We start from the raw sequence: 16,125 nt of genomic DNA, 5'->3' as shown, positions 1-16,125 counted from the left end.
TATATTAAAACAAATATATCAAATAGTGAAATTTTTTAAAAAACCAAACATATTAGAAACTAGTAGTATAATGAAGCTAATCTAAAACCAAAACAGAGAAGGACAACATATAAATAATGGAAAAAAAGGCTTTACTTTTTAAATGTGCTTGACATCAGAGTCAAGATATATATACAGGTTTATCTTTTAAGAAATGGCTTAGAAAAAGACAATTTTTCATTCCAGTTAAATGAACTCTGAGAAATATCATGAGGTCCCTAGATTGCCAATTATCAAGGAAGATATTATTATCCTAATACTCCATATATGACCTGATAAGTTGAAAAGACAGCAAACTACAAATGTGATTATCAGAGTTGGTGATACACATGTTTAGGTGGGTAATTTAAAGTCAGTTATAATAAATAGATTATTTAATTGGATTGTTTTGATTCTCAAACTAGATACCATTCTAATTCTAGTTACTTCCATTGAAAATATCACTAGTTCTAAGTAAAGAAACCTAAAGATCTTAAGTGGCTTCACAAAAACATGATATTAAATAAAACAGCAAAATAAACTTAGGGGTGGCAGGGATATTGTTATGTAACTTGTTATGTAAACTTGACTAATTTTACTAACCATCTTAGCATCTCAGATGTTAGAGTGCAGACAAGTTATCATGTATTAAAAATGTTGCAAATTAACAACTGTTGTATCTTTACATCTGTGTTCATATATTTCCTGAATTACTTAATCCAAAATAAATCAATTTTATTTATGAAAAGGGTATTGATCAGGGGAATCACTGACCAAGCTGATAAATTCTTCAACAAACTTAATGAGATTACAGAGCACCTCCCACAGATGTAGACTTAGGACCTAAAACACTGCTGAGAGAATATAAGGAACTCCTTTTTAATGACTGGTTGGTTTTAATATAAGTGTAGTTAAGCTGGGCTTGAGGGCTCATCCTCTCCCTCGCCTACACACCTTTTATTTAAAATAAAGAAAAGGAAGAAAGAAGGAAGAAAAGTGAAATAGGAAAGAAAAAGGGAAGATGGGAGGGGGGAACAGGGAGAAACAGAGAAGAGGGGGGAAAATGGGAAAGAATAGAATTCCAGATGCATCTTCTACAAAAGCAATCCAATTTTTCCAGAAAGAGAGATCAAAGTAGTCAATTTTTTCTAAAGATGAAAAGATTAAAGATCTAATGAAATTTTCACCAATATAAACACCAATCTCTTTGCAGATCTAGAAAAATAAAGGAATCATTTGAATTGATCATGCATTGAGGTTTGCAATATTCCCTGGTATAGATAAAATTATTAAATACTTTACCACATCTGGTGAATATAAAGTCATGGTACAAATAAGTCTTATGGTCTCAAATAGTTAGGCTTTATGATGTCAAGAACAAAACTCCAAGAGATCTAAATATTCCTACTGGCTCCCCCTCCCACCAAAAAAAAAAACACCAGACTATTCAAAAAATAATTAAAAAGATCAAAACATCATTGAAAAGTTCACAACAAAAAATATAAAAATATACAATAGAAGGGGCGGCTAGGTGGCACAGTGGATAAAGCACCGGCCCTGGAGTCAGGAGTACCTGGGTTCAAATCCGGTCTCAGACACTTAATAATTACCTAGCCATGTGGCCTTGGGCAGGCCACTTAACCCCATTGCCTTGCAAAAACCTAAAAAAACAAAGAAAAAATATACAATAGAAAAAACACCATTCCTTTAAGAAATACCAAATAATGATCACTTCCACTAACTAAATTTTCTTCTAACCAACACTGCTTACACATAGATAACTAGATAACTAGATAAATTTTGAGTTTTTCTGAAATGGTGCATTAAACTACTCAAGCACCACCGTCAAGTATTTTCTGAACAAATTTCAAAATCATCCATCAGAATTTTAAATTTCGATAATAAAAGAACAATGTGACACCTTCCTACTCCCCCCCCTTGGATACTATTTAAGTTTTAATACAATAACAAATAAAGCTATGGAGTGAGAGGTGTACAAAGAAGCTTTCATTGCTTTTTTACTTTTTCTAATTTAAAAACACTAGGCTGAAAATTGCATGACTGAGGAATAGCAACATGTAGTTTTAAAAGAACTAGAAGTTTATATAAGTCTATATAAGTAAAAATTTATATATATATATATATATATATATATTATATCTATATCTTTTTTCCTGGCAATGATATATTGAAGGTATATATATATATATATATATAGATATATATATATATATATATATATATAGATATATATAGATATATATAGATATATATAGATATATAGATATATAGATATATAGATATATAGATATATATAGATATATATATAGATATATAGATATATAGATATATATAGATATATAGATATAGATATATATAGATATATATAGATATATAGATAGATATATAGATAGATAGATATAAATATAGATATAGACATACATAGATATAGATATATAGATTATATATATCTTTTTTCCCCTGGCAATGATAGATTGATTAGCAACCTCAATATTTAGCTAAATTCTATACTATTCATTGTATTATCAACCCTGTAAAATTCTCCTGTAATTTTTCAGTAGAATTAATGATCAAAACCAGAATGAGTCCTTATTCCTATTCTAAACTCCAAGCCAAAGTAGAAAATGAAATTCTTAGGTGATTGTTTAACTGTTGTTTGTTCTTCATTCTCAAAGAGGACCATAGTATCAGGGAGGTGATGTCATTACATGCAAGTGAATTGGATTTGAGAAGGGGGTGCTGTGCAAAGTCATCAGCCTCACTTTCTCCTCCAGAGCCATCTTGATAGTGCCAAGATACAGATCAGGTTGACTAGAAATGGTCCTGGATGATGTGAGAAATATGGGCCTTTTTAAGCTGTGGTCTTTAACAGGTCTCAGTTTGCCTGAGACAACAGACATTCAGTAATTAAGCCTGAGATAAGAATGAGGTAAGAAATGAGGCAAAGAATGACCTCTTATACCTAGTCCAAAAAAAAAAAAATCAATCTAGGAGGGGAAGACTCTCAGGGTTTCTGGACAAACAAAAACAATTATCATTTACAGAAAGGACCCAAACACCCACCAAGTGGAGCATGGCCTGTGGCCTGTAGTTGGCCAATCAATGAAATCAGAGTGATTTGGGATATGTGCCAAAATATTACTGGAAAATTGATGGAATGTGGAAAAAGCTGCTTCTAAAAACTCCTTAAAATTGAAAATAGTTTAAAAAAAAGATTTCATGTTGATTAATTTTATCCCCCCATCTTCATTTTTATTTATCTTGTTCTGAATTTGTAACTGTTTCTGTAAAAGAGTATTTTGTTGTTTTTTTAAGTATTTGGGAAGGGGTTTGTGCTTCCCATATCCCATCCTAGTCTTCTGAACTCACCTGTCCCAGAACAGATTTGCTCTTGTGTCCTCTGACTTTGGGAGAGGGGATGGGTTGGGGGCAGGGGTGCTTTTTTGTTTTGTTTTCTCCTTAAGCAATAGGACTTGATATTTTCAACTTTGGAAGAAGTACAAGATGGTGGAAATTGGAAGTTCTTGTGAAAGTTCTTTTGTAGGGTTTCCAAAATAGTCTGAAAGAGGTCACAAGTTAATTCTCAAGTCTGCTTTCTCATGAAATGAAGTTCCAGGACCTTGTACTGCAGGAGCCATATTCGAACAGGTCTGAAGTCATTATAAAGTTGTTACCAGACAAAAGTAAAAATGAACCTAGGGTTTCTTCATGATAGTGAGGGAGACATTAATGTCTAGGGTTATAAATCTGTGGAATAACAAAAGTACTTTGTAAGCAGATAAAGTGATAAACTGAGTATACTGGTTAACTTTAAAGTACTCTGCTATGCAAATTGACAAAGAAGGGCTTCTATCAACCAAAAATCTTCATGAATTATGTATCCACTGCTGGAAGGGTGGAAATAAGGGGGGGGGGGGAAGCAAATGTATAAGTTCCCTAGTCACCACAATGTATTATTTTATTTTATTTTAGGTTTTTTTGCAAGGCAAATGCGGTTAAGTGGCTTGCCCAAGGCCACACAGCTAGGTAATTATTAAGTGTCTGAGACCAGATTGGAACCCAGGTACTCCTGACTCCAGGGCCGGTGCTTTATCCACTGTGCCACCTAGCCGCCCCACAACGTATTATTTTAAGGGTGTTTCTTTCCTCCAAATTACCTCAGATACTTGACACTTACTAATGATGTGATCTTGGGAAAATCATTTAACCTTGATTGCCTCGCATCCAGGGCCATCTCCAACCATCCTGATTCATATCTGGCCACTGGACCTGGATGGCTCTGGAGGCGAAAGTGAGGCTGGTGGCGAAAGTGAGGCTGGTGTCTTAGCACAGCATCCCTCTCATTCAAATCCAATTCACTTGTTTTTCATAGCATCATCAGCTTGATGTCATGGTCTTCTTCAAGAACAAAGGACAAACATCATCACCATTAATTATAACAAGATAAATTCCTTTACATATAATGTCTACCTTGACCTCTCTAAGTAGATTGCTTCCTGAATAATTGTATATCAATGATATTTGAAGATTCAGACAAAAGACATTACCCAGAATGCACTTTAGAAGGAAAGTTTGAATAGAAGTCATCCTTATAGCAATGTTTCATTGAAAAAGCAATAGGTCTTTAATGCTGTTTGGGATGACGATAAATTTGGCAGGCAGAAGTAATGCTATAAGCTTGTGCAGTAATAGTTAAAGAGCACGCTAGAGGAAAGGGAGTAGTAATTCATTCACCCAGAGGAAGACAGGTATCAGATGATTCAACAATCTACTTATCTATCCAAGAGCAGAAATTTCAAAGTTTTATCTAAACCTCATAGAATTTAAAACTGGTATTGCTTAATATTTTTGTTTCTTTAAAAAAAACAGAATGAAAAAAATCTTTTCTCAAACAGGCTCATACACATCTGACATGAAATTCAGGAATAAAAATAGTCCATCCTAGAAAAGGATATTTCATTCTATGTATAAAAGGCAGTAGAATTTAGACTGAATAATTTTGGGAAAGACATAGAAAAAATATGTATTTGTGCATATACACATATGTACATGTGTGAACACAATCTGGAAGTAGAGAGAGGAATAAAAATGGGGTAGATTTTCTCCTTGTTCTGAAATATGTCCTTTAACCAGAGTATCTAAAGGGCCATAGGATTTAGAGCTGTTAGAACTTTAAATAGGACTGCTGATCTAGAAGTAGAAGGATTGAGGACATCTAAGGCAATTCCCTCCAAATGGCTCCAAGAGGAGACAACAGGTGAAGAGGTCATCTCAAGAAGGTTTGTAATTTATTTAATTTAGGGGCCTCCCAGTGAGGAAACTCCCATTACCAAAGAAGATCAGCAAGTATATTGCAACTTACCGTTTTAGAGCTGCCAGGGGTCATACAGTCTAAAGTTACAAAGTCAGAAGTGGGACTCAAACCTTGATCTTCTTGCTCCAAAGCTGAATCTCCATCTGCTATGCCATGATGTCTTTCCTCAGATACTAAGATATCTTTCCTTAACCTGCCTCCAAAACAGTAGGTACTCAAGAAATTTGATGTGGGTACACAGGCTATTCTAACAGCCATGACACAAATCATTTCCAATTAAACTGCACCTTATCTCTCAGGGCGGCATGCCAGCTCCTGAGACTGTCCAGGTGGCGTTTTACTTGGAAATGGTTTGTGTCATGGCTGTTAGAATAGCCTGTGTTCCCACAATTCTGTTTCCTGAATAACTTTATTTTTTTTATTTTATTTTATTTTTTTGGAGGCAATCTGGGTTAATGACTTGCTCAGGGTTACACAGCTAGTGACAGAGGCCGAATTTGGACTCAGCTTTCTCTTTCTCCTGACTCTTGGTCAGTGCTCTAACCACTGCACCAACTAGCTTCCCCATCTGATTTACTTTGGTTTCAAAAAATGCAGCACAAACTGAAAGAAAAAATTTTTTTCCTACTGGAATGTCTGTCAAATCAAGTGTTTACAGTGTAGATCAGTGACTACCATAAATGGTCTGTATTAGCAAACCCACATTTTTTCTTAAAGGAAATAAGTGCTCATTAAATCTGACACTGGACTGCTTTAGTTATATGGATATCAATTTTCAGTCAAACAAACAACAGCATATAGACTTAACATGCTGACAAACAAATATACATACAGCTTTCAGTCTCTTTACAGCATCTTCACAAATGTGCATTCCTCTTGATTCATCAACTTCTACATGGCCCAGGTACTATAAAAAAAAGGAAAGTGTTAGTAAGTGTAACACTAGAAACAATGAATTATAATGGAAACATATACTTTGGTTATTTCCAGATATTTAGACAAATCTAAGTGATTTTTTTTTACTTCTTCCTCTCTTCCAGTATTCACTCTTGTCAAATGCTGATGACCCTTCCTTTCTTCCTGAAACTAAGGTTAAGTTAGCTCAATTTCCCAATTACATTTTAATCAGAAAGTGTGGTATGTGTCCCATGCAGGCCACAAGCTGAGTGATAAGACACCTCCACGACAGAATGTACCATTATCTGTCCAATCCAAGGTTCACCAGCTTGGTGCAATCCTCAGGTCCTTTCTTTCACTGCCTCTACAAGTCCAAGATATGATTTTAAATCTTATACCTATCTTTCATACATCCCATTTTCTCTGCACACAAAGCCACCAATATAGTCCAGGCCTTCATCACCTCTTGGCCCGGACTATTTGCAGAAGCCTAACTGGTCTCTTTACCTCAAATTTCTTCCCTCACCAAACCATGTTCCATATAAAGTGAATTTTCTGAAGTCTGGTCAAGCTATCCTTACCTCCTTTCTTCAGTAAATTCTAATATTTCCATATTATTTCCAACATAAACTCATCTGTTAGACATTTAAAATTCTTGATAGTTTGGTTCCTTCTATGTGACCACACTCCTTTTACAGTTCAGCCATACTAATAGACTATCTCCAGTCTCCACATCTTTTCATAGGCTGTCTCATAGGCTTGAAACATTCTCCCTTCTCATCCCTGGTCTACAAGAACTCTGCTCAAATACCACGTTCTACAGAAGTAATGTCATGACAGTCAGAGAAGAAAGAATTTTCAGAAGTAGGTATGGACAAAACTGTTAACTGCTACAGAAAGACAGCAGGGTTGAAGAATGGGGGGAAATAACCCTCACTGGATTTCACAATTAAGAAATTTTGGAGCAGGAATGTTGTTAATACAAAAACATACATCTGACATGACAGAGATATAATAATATCCAGTCTCTGTACTTATAATGGGGAAGTTCCAATTCTATGCCATATAAGGCTCTCTCATATGAAGGTTATTTGAAAGAGCTGGGCATTCTTAGCTTAGAGAAAGATATCCCAATCTTATTTTATCCTCAGATACACAGAATAGATTTAAGTTACAAAGAGGCAACCTTAGGCGTGCTGTCAGGAATAACTTCGTCTGGTAGCTACACATAAGTAGAATGGCTGCCATGGAAGGAACCATATCTCCTTCAGTGCATTCCCTTTCTTCTCTTGCTTCACACAGATGCTAAAGACCATGCTGTATTGGGAATTACTTTTCATGTATAGGTAAGACTGGATATCTCCTGAGGTCCCATCTTGTTCTAAGATTCTGTAATGGGTTCCATCCCATTCCCCCCTACTTTTTAGATGTAAAATATCTGAAAAAAAAAATAAAAATAAAAAGGGTAGAAAGGAATAGGGGAAGAGAGTAAATAATAAAATTGCAAATAAAATAAATTCTGATGAATTCCTGGTGGGAGTGGGGTGGGGGGAGAAGAAGCTAATTTTTGCTTAAATGTGACATAGGGGAGACCTGGAAGTCACAAGTCTAAATTTCTAGACCACTTGAACCAATGCTCTGTCCATTATTGCATTTCCAAGAAAACAGATTTTCTGTTATATATAATGATGCTTTAGCAGCTCAAGGAATGCTGACTTTGTGCATGTCTCTTTCATAATAGAACAAGCCAAGTGTTTTCTCCTCTACAGACCCAATTAGATTAAGCCTATTTATTTAGTCCTTGTGCTTGGCAACTTGCCCCTTGCTAGAAAAAGAAGAGAAGCTATTCAGGTTAAACAAGGCTGCCACATGTTCCAGTGCTGATTGGACTGATCTATTTTCTAAAGCTTTTCCTTATTTCTTCTGAAGATGTCACATGCTTGGATTTTCAGTAGGAGTTTAAAAATTTTTAATCTCCACACCAAGCTCATTGCTTCCTACCATCCCAAGTGCAAATTAAAGCAGCTATTTGCTATATAGCCCCCACTTATTTAACGAATAGGATATGAAGGGTACATGAAATACACTGATAGTTCCCTTCCTCAACGCCAGAAAAGGCTAACTCACTGATTTACTTAGATGTCAACTGACCATGTAGTTACTAATTAAAAACAAATACACAGCTGTGCCCTTCTGCTAAAAAGGAACAGGCATTTAAACACACAAACACCGCCCCCCCCAACAGCTCCCTTACCCAATATAGAGGGTATAATCTGTATTGATTGACACAGTCTACCTATCAATTAACTTTTTTAAAAAAGGTATTTGATAGTTCTTAAAAGCCTCTGAGTAGTATATGAATAACATATGGAATTAAGTATTTGTTAGCAGAACACTGGACTCAAACACTAAGGCATTGTTCTTCATAACTGGTAAATGAAACTAAGCCAGTAATTTCTATCCAAGTTGAATACAATGCAAAAGGGAGATATGGTAAGAAGAAGGAAAACACAGATGTGTGTGTAAGAATTTTGTTCTTTTCAGAAGACACTTCGTGAATACAAAATGTTCCAACAGATGCTTTACTCTCATCACATCCCTGAAGGAGATGGAAAGCATAAATGGTAATTACAAGTTTCTGATGGAAAACAGAAATAAAGTGGTTAAATTCAATTTAACAAACATTACATAGAACACACTGAACTGTAAACCGAAAAACAAAACAATCCCTGATTCCAAGGAGCATATGTTTTATTCTATACCAATAACTAAGTGTAAACAGATACCTGGATAAGGACAAATGGAAAATAAACCTCATTCACTAATTTGTTCACTCATTCCTACAAGCTGATATAATCTACTTAGAAAACAATTAACTCAAAAGAAGGGAAATTATATTACATTTCACTAAATACATATGCTTTGTCCTGGGAAAAAGAATCTTTTAAACTGAGGTGAGGTGAGCAATGGGGACAGAGAGTAAATTGGCAATTTTAGAACAGTGTAATAATGAATGGAACTCCACATAGGGGGCAATGATCCTTAGCATGGTGTTACTTCTACAGGTACAGTGGCTACATCAATCAGTAGTATCTGTTTTTATTAGGTTTTTTTTTTTTTGCAAGGCAAATGGGGTTAAGTGGCTTGCCAGAGGCCACACAGCTAGGTAATTATTAAGTGTCTGAGGCCAAATTTGAACTCAGGTACTCCTGACTCCAAGGCCAGTGCTCTATCCACTGCACCACCTAGCCGCCCCTAATCAGTAGTATCTTGAATTGTGAGGTAGGTCATACCAGCATATGAGTCATTGGCCAAAAGAAAAAACACCCTAAAATATCCCACGATTAAAAATTCTAAGTTCTAGGTTTATACAGATTTGGTGCAATTTTATTTGTGTGTGTGTGTGTGTGTGTGTGTGTGTGTGTGTGTGTGTGTGTGTGGGGCGACACTTTACATGGGTCACTTTTTGACTGTGCTGAAGGGGAAGGAGACCTTAGAATTTGGTTCCTGTCAAGTTCATTCCATAAAATATAAAGAAGAATTTCAGCCTCCACCTTCTCTCCTACGCATAGGATCAAGTTAGCAAGATTCAAATACTCCAATGAGTCCATGATTTCATCAGTTTGGAAGATGCTTTTGACACTGCAGCTTACAACCCATCCATGCCACGCCTTCCATGAGTTTTCCACAAGTAGCTTATTTACTTCCTATTGACTTTGAGTGGAAATTAATGGAAACACTTTGTCAACTGTCCAATACTCTTCCTACTTTGTTATATGACTAGTCCATCTTTTCTTCCTAATACAATTCTTTGATAACATCTTGTTAAAGTTCCTTGTGTATTTCATATTAAATAGCCTGCTCATAACCACTACAGCCCCTCCATTTTTTAAAAGATAATTTTAGCTTTTATTCTAAGAGTATAATTGTTTGATAGATTGCTTGTACAACTTAATTGGTTTTAAAATACCTTACTTAGGGGCAGCTAGGTGGCGAAGTGAATACTGCACCTGTCATCCTACAGTCAGGAGTACCTGAGTTCAAATCCGGCCTCAGACACTTAATAATTACCTAGTTGTGTGGCCTTAGGCAAGCCACTTAACCCCATTTGCCTTGAAAAAAAAACCTTAAAAAAAAAACCCTGTACTTATATAAAACTACTACTTATACATATTAAAGATAAAAAAGACCAAATAAGGTGAAAAATTCTTAGCTCTTTTTAGTAATTGGTTCTTGAAAAGAACCTAATGTAGCATACATTCCCCACCCTCAATTTTTAGAAAGTTTTCAAAGTATATTGGTATAACTTATTTTCAGTTTTTCTTTTTCTTTTTCAAGTATGATTTTGGTTTATTTATTTTATATTATTACAATAACTTTATTATAAGAGTAAACATAAACCCCCTTCCCCCACAAGATGAGAAACCTCAAGAATAGTGAGAGAGAAAAAAAATGTACTTCAGTCTGTGTTCAGATTCCAAAGGCTCTATTCTCTGGGGTGCATTGCACTTTTTATCATAAGTCCACCAGAGAAGTTGCTTCAATATTTTTCTCACAGTTGCTATTACTAGCTCTATTTCCCTCCACTCTATTCCTCCCCACTCTCATTTATTCTATTCTCTCTCTTTCATCCTGGCCCTGTCCCAAAGTGTGTTGTATCTGAGTACCCTCTCCCACAATCTTCCCTCTCTTCTATCACCTATTCCCCCCTTATCACATCCATCTCTTTTCATTTTTCTCTAGGGTAAGATAGATTTCTATACCCTACTAAATGTGTATGTTATTTCCCCTCTAAGCTGTTTCTGATGAGAATGAAGGCTCACTCATTCCCCCTTGCCTTCCCCTATTCCACTCCATTGAAAAAGCTTTTTCTTGACTCACATGAAATTTCTTAGCTCCTTCTTCCTCTCCTTTCTCTTCCTCCAAGTACTTCCCTTTATCATTCATTGATTCCATCTTTTTACTATATTATACCATTATATTCTGCTCCTTCCTGTGCCCTGTCTATATATGCCCCTTCTAACAGCTCTTATAAGTGAGAAAGTTCATATGAATTATCATTATCTTCTTCCCATGCAAGAATATAAACAGTTCAATATCATTAAGTTCTTCATACTAAGTCCTTCTCATCCACCCCCTCTATGATTCACCTGAGTCCTGTACTTGGAGATCAAACTTTCTGTTCAGCTCCAGTTGCTTCAATGGGAAAGTTTGCATGTCCCCTGTTTCACTGAAAGTCCATATTTTCCCCTGAAAGAGGATGTTCAGTTTTGCTGGGTAGTTGATTCTTGGTTGTAAACCAAGATCATTTGCCTTCTGGACTATCATATTCCAATTCCTACAAGCCCTTAACGTAGATGCTGCCAGATCCTATGTAATCCTAACTATGGAGCCCCGGTGGTTGAATTGTTTGTTTCCGGCAGCTTGGAGTATTTTCTCTTTGAATTGGGAGTTTTGGAATTTGGCTATAATATTCCTGGAAGTTTTTCTTTTGGGATCTCTTTCAGGAGGTGATCAGTGAATTCCTTCAATTTCTATTTTCTATTTCCCTCTGCTTCTAGGATCTCGGGGCAATTTTGCTATATTATTTCTTGAAAAATGAAGTCTGGTAGTCCAATCATTCTTAAATTATTTCTTCTGGATCTGTTTTCAAGGTTGGTTCTTTTTCCAATGAGACATTTCACATTTTCTTTAATTATTGTTTTTTTTTGGAAGTTTTATTTCTTCCTGATTTCTTTCAAAGTTATCAGCATCCTTTAGTTCCACTCTGCATTTGAAGGAGTTATTTTCTTCAGAGAACTTTATCTCCTTTTCCAGCTGACCAATTCTGCTTTTTAAGGCATTCTTCTCATTTGCCTTTTGTTTTGCTTTTTCCATTTGGCCTAAACTGGTTTTTAACATATTATTTTTATCTGTATTTTTTGTTTTTCTTTCACCAAGCTACTGATTTGGTTTTCATGATTTTTCTGCATTGCTCTCGCTCTCATTTCTCCTCCCAATTTTTCCTCCAACTCCCTTAATTGCTTTTTAAAGTCTTTTTTTGAGATCATCCATAGTCTGAACCCATTTTCTATTTCTCTTGGAGGTTTTGGATATGGAAGCTTTGATTTTGTAGTCATCTGAGTATGTGTCTTGATCATCCAAGGGACTAAAGTAATTTTCTATGGTTAGATTCTTCTTTTTCTATTCTTTACTCATTTCCTCAGCCCAAGACTAATTTACAGCACTTCCAAGGCTTTGGGGTTTTTTGGGGAGACACCCCACTGGGACTTTTATTCCTCCAAGATCTTATGCTCTCTTGCCTGTGCTTTGATATGCAGATAACCACAGGCACTCCCCTCTACCCTGGAGCTGTGAGGAGGTCCCTGCTATCTTAGTATGGAAGGTCAAACCACAAGCTGTATCTGAGTGGGTAAACAGCAGAGTCCTGGCCCAGGAAAAGCAGAGAGATTTCTGCAGTCTCCCCTGACCCCCTTACCATCTGTGGGCTGTGCTCTGGAGGTGCAGGGTGGTTTCTCCCAATTCTCACTGCAGGTTCTGTGGCTGGTGCTCCTCACTCCACACTCATTCTGTTGCAGTAGAGTTCTCTCACTGGCCCTTCAAGCTGTTCCCAGTGATGCCTGGGCTGGGCTGTACTGTGGCCCTGGGGTTTTTTCCAATACCCAGTCCTGATGAAACAGACCTTTTCCATGGAGCTTCTAAGTTGTCCTCAACTGGGAAAATGTATCACTCAGTCTTTCTGTGGGTTCTGCCTCTCTAAATTTTGGTCAGAGTCATAATTTGACTTTTGAGACATAATTTGAGTTTTAGGGGGAAGGAGTTCCCAGGAAATGCTGCCTTCATGCTGCCATCTTGGCTCCGCTGCCCCTCCATTTTAGTTCTTTAAATATTGTTGTATTCCAGAGCTCATTGCCAAAAAAACAATACCAGGAGAATGCTGATATTAAAAATATAGACTTTGCTTTAATGAGAAGCCCTCAGGGCATTATCTCCATCACAATAGCAAAAATCCATGGTAACCAATAAAATTAAGGATAAAACAAAGATCCCAGTATCATCACTATTCTTTAATATTGAATTAGAATTGTTAGCTTTAATGGTTAGACATCGATAACCTATATTAGATTGCTTTCTATCACAGGGAAGGGGGAATATAAGGGAGGGAGGGAGAAAAATATGAAACTCAAAACCTTGCAGAAAAAATTGATTATTGAAAACTACCATTGCATGTAGCTGGAAAAATAAATAAATAAATAGAATAATGTTTTTAAAGAACCACAATTATTTATTAGCTAAATTATCAACAAAGAACAAAAATAAAGCAAAAATCCATACTCTAAATAAATAAACAAACAAACAAATAAATAAATGCCTGCTGGTGGAAGAAAGAAAAAGAAATGCTAGATTTAGCAATAAGAGAGAGAAAGAAATTGAGGGAATTAGAATAAGTAATAAAGAAACAAAACTCTCATTCTATGAAGATGATATGTTGGTATACTTAGAGAATGCTAGAAAATCAACTAAAAAACTACTTGAAACAATAGCAACTTTAGCTAATTTGTTGTATATAAAATGAATCCATATAAATCATTAGCATTTCTACATATTACTCAAAAGACACAGCAACAAGGGATAGAAAGAGAATTTAATTTAAAGTAACTGTAGACAACATAAAATACTTGAGAATACAAACTTAGAAACTATGAAAACAATTATAAAATACTTTTCACACAAATAAAATCAGGTCTAAATAATTAAAGAAATATCAACTGCTCATGGGTAGATCAAGCTAATATAATAAAAATGATAATTCTATCTGAATTAAATCTTTTTTTCAGTACCACAGCAATCAACCTACCAAAAAATTACTTTATTGAACTAGAAAAATTAACAAAATTGATCTGGAGGAACAAAAGATCAACAATATCAATGGAATTGATGAAAATAAAAAGGAAGGTGGCCTAGCCAAAGCAGATCTAAAATTATATCATAAAGCAAGCGGTCATCAAAACTGTTTGGTACTAGTTAAGAAATAAAATGATGGATCTATAGAATAGTTCGGGTACAAAAGAAACAGTAGTAAATGACTAAAGTGCATTTGTTTGATAAACCCAAAGATTCCAGCTTCTGGGGATAAGAACACACTCTTTTAACAAAAACTGCTTGGAAAATTGGAAAATAGTATAGCAGAAATTAGGCATAGACCAAGATAGCACACCCATACCAAATAAGGTAGAAATGGGTACAGGATCTAGACAAAAAAGGTGATACCATAAGCTAGTTAGGAGAACAAGAAATTGCTCTGTCAGAGCTATGGAAAGGGGAGCAGTTTATGACTAAAGGAGATAAAGATTATAAAATGCAAAATGGATTAATTCTGATTACAATAAATTAAAAGTTTTTGCATGAATAAAACCAATACAGCCAAGAATAAAAGGAATAAAGTTGAGAAACAATTTTTACAACTAGCATTTCTATAAAAGACTCATTTCTAAATCATATTGATGATTCAATCAAATTTATTAAGAATACAAGTCACTTGGGGGCATCCAGGTGGTGCAGTGGATAGAGCACCAGCCCTGGAGTCAGGAGTACCTGAGTTCAAATCCAGCCTCAGACACTTAATAATTACCTAGCTGTGTGGCCCTGGACAAGCCACTTAACCCCATTGCCTTGCCAAAAAAAAGAATACAAGTCACTCCCCAATTGATAAATGATCATAGAATATGAAGAGGCAGTTCTCAGATGAAGAAATCAAAACCATTTATAGTCATATGGAAAAATATGTTCCAAATCATTAATGCAATTTAAAGTAACTCTGAGGTACCACCTCATACCTTTAAAATTGGTCAATATGACAAAAAAGGGAAATGATGACTGATGAAGAGGAAGTGAAAAAACTGGGATCCTAATGCATTTCTGGTGAAGTTGTAAAGTGATTCAACTTTTCTGGACAGAAATTGGAACTCTGTCCGAAGGGCAATAAAACTGTGCACACCCTTTGATCCAGCAATACCACTATGAGATCTGTATCCCAAAGAGATCATAAGAAAGAGTAAAAAACCCACACGTATAAAAATATCTAAAGTAGCTCTTTTTGTAGTGGCAAAGAATTAAAAATTGAGGGGAAAACACATCAACTGGAGAATGGTTGAACAAATTTTGGTATATAAATGTAAAGGAGTGTTACTGCTCTGTAAGAAATTATGACCAGCAGGATTTCAGAAAAGCCTGGAAAAGACTTAGATAACTGATCCTATGCAGAACTAGAAGAACACTGTACTTACAGCAACATTATGTGATGAATAATTATGATGTACTTGCTCATTTCAGCAGTACAATAATCAAAGACAATTCTAAAGGACCTGTGAGAAGAAAATTTCATCCATATCTAGAGAAGGAACTATGGAGTCTGAATGCAGACTAAAATGTAATTTTCAATTTTTTAATTTTATTTTATGTTTATGGGTTTTCCCCCCTCATTTTTTTCCTTCTATTTTGATCCTTTTTTCCAAACATGATTAATATGGAAATGTTTAACATAGTTATACATGAACAACCTATATAAGACTGCTTGCTCTCTGTTGGGGGTTGGAAGGGTGGAGGGGAGAAAAATTTGAACTCAAAATCTTACCAAAAAAATGACTGCTGAAAACTATCTTTTCATGTAGTTGGAAAAATAAATAAATTTTAAAAAATCTTTGGTGAACTACAACTAAATCCTCCCCCCATTATGCTATGCCTTTTGTTTAAGATCAAAGGGTCAGGGGCAGCATGGACCCTGGAGTCAGGAGGACCTGAGTTCAAATTTGGCATCAGACACTTAATAATTGCCTAGCTGTGTGACCTTGGGCAAGTCACTTAACCCCACTGCC

General features: G+C 35.6%; 1 protein-coding gene across 8 annotated transcripts in view; it reads right to left on the bottom strand.

The window, feature by feature from the left end:
- The window catches only part of NUMB (NUMB endocytic adaptor protein), a 202,942-nt gene that overhangs the window by 52,285 nt on the left and 134,532 nt on the right, over positions 1–16,125 (bottom strand). For all 8 annotated transcript variants that reach the window (XR_012478202.1, XM_074235771.1, XM_074235775.1 and 5 more), the window contains one exon: positions 6,186–6,260. Coding sequence is in view for 7 of the 8 variants with exons in the window: in XM_074235771.1 (XP_074091872.1) it covers positions 6,186–6,260 (75 nt within the window). In the remaining variant the exon portion in view is untranslated. The remainder of the gene's footprint in view (positions 1–6,185; positions 6,261–16,125) is intronic.

This window comes from Macrotis lagotis, chromosome 4 (assembly GCF_037893015.1).
Source record: "Macrotis lagotis isolate mMagLag1 chromosome 4, bilby.v1.9.chrom.fasta, whole genome shotgun sequence".
Classification (NCBI taxonomy): domain Eukaryota; kingdom Metazoa; phylum Chordata; class Mammalia; order Peramelemorphia; family Peramelidae; genus Macrotis; species Macrotis lagotis.
The sequence above is the reverse complement of the archived record's forward strand: the minus strand, read 5'-3'. Positions and strand labels throughout refer to the sequence as shown.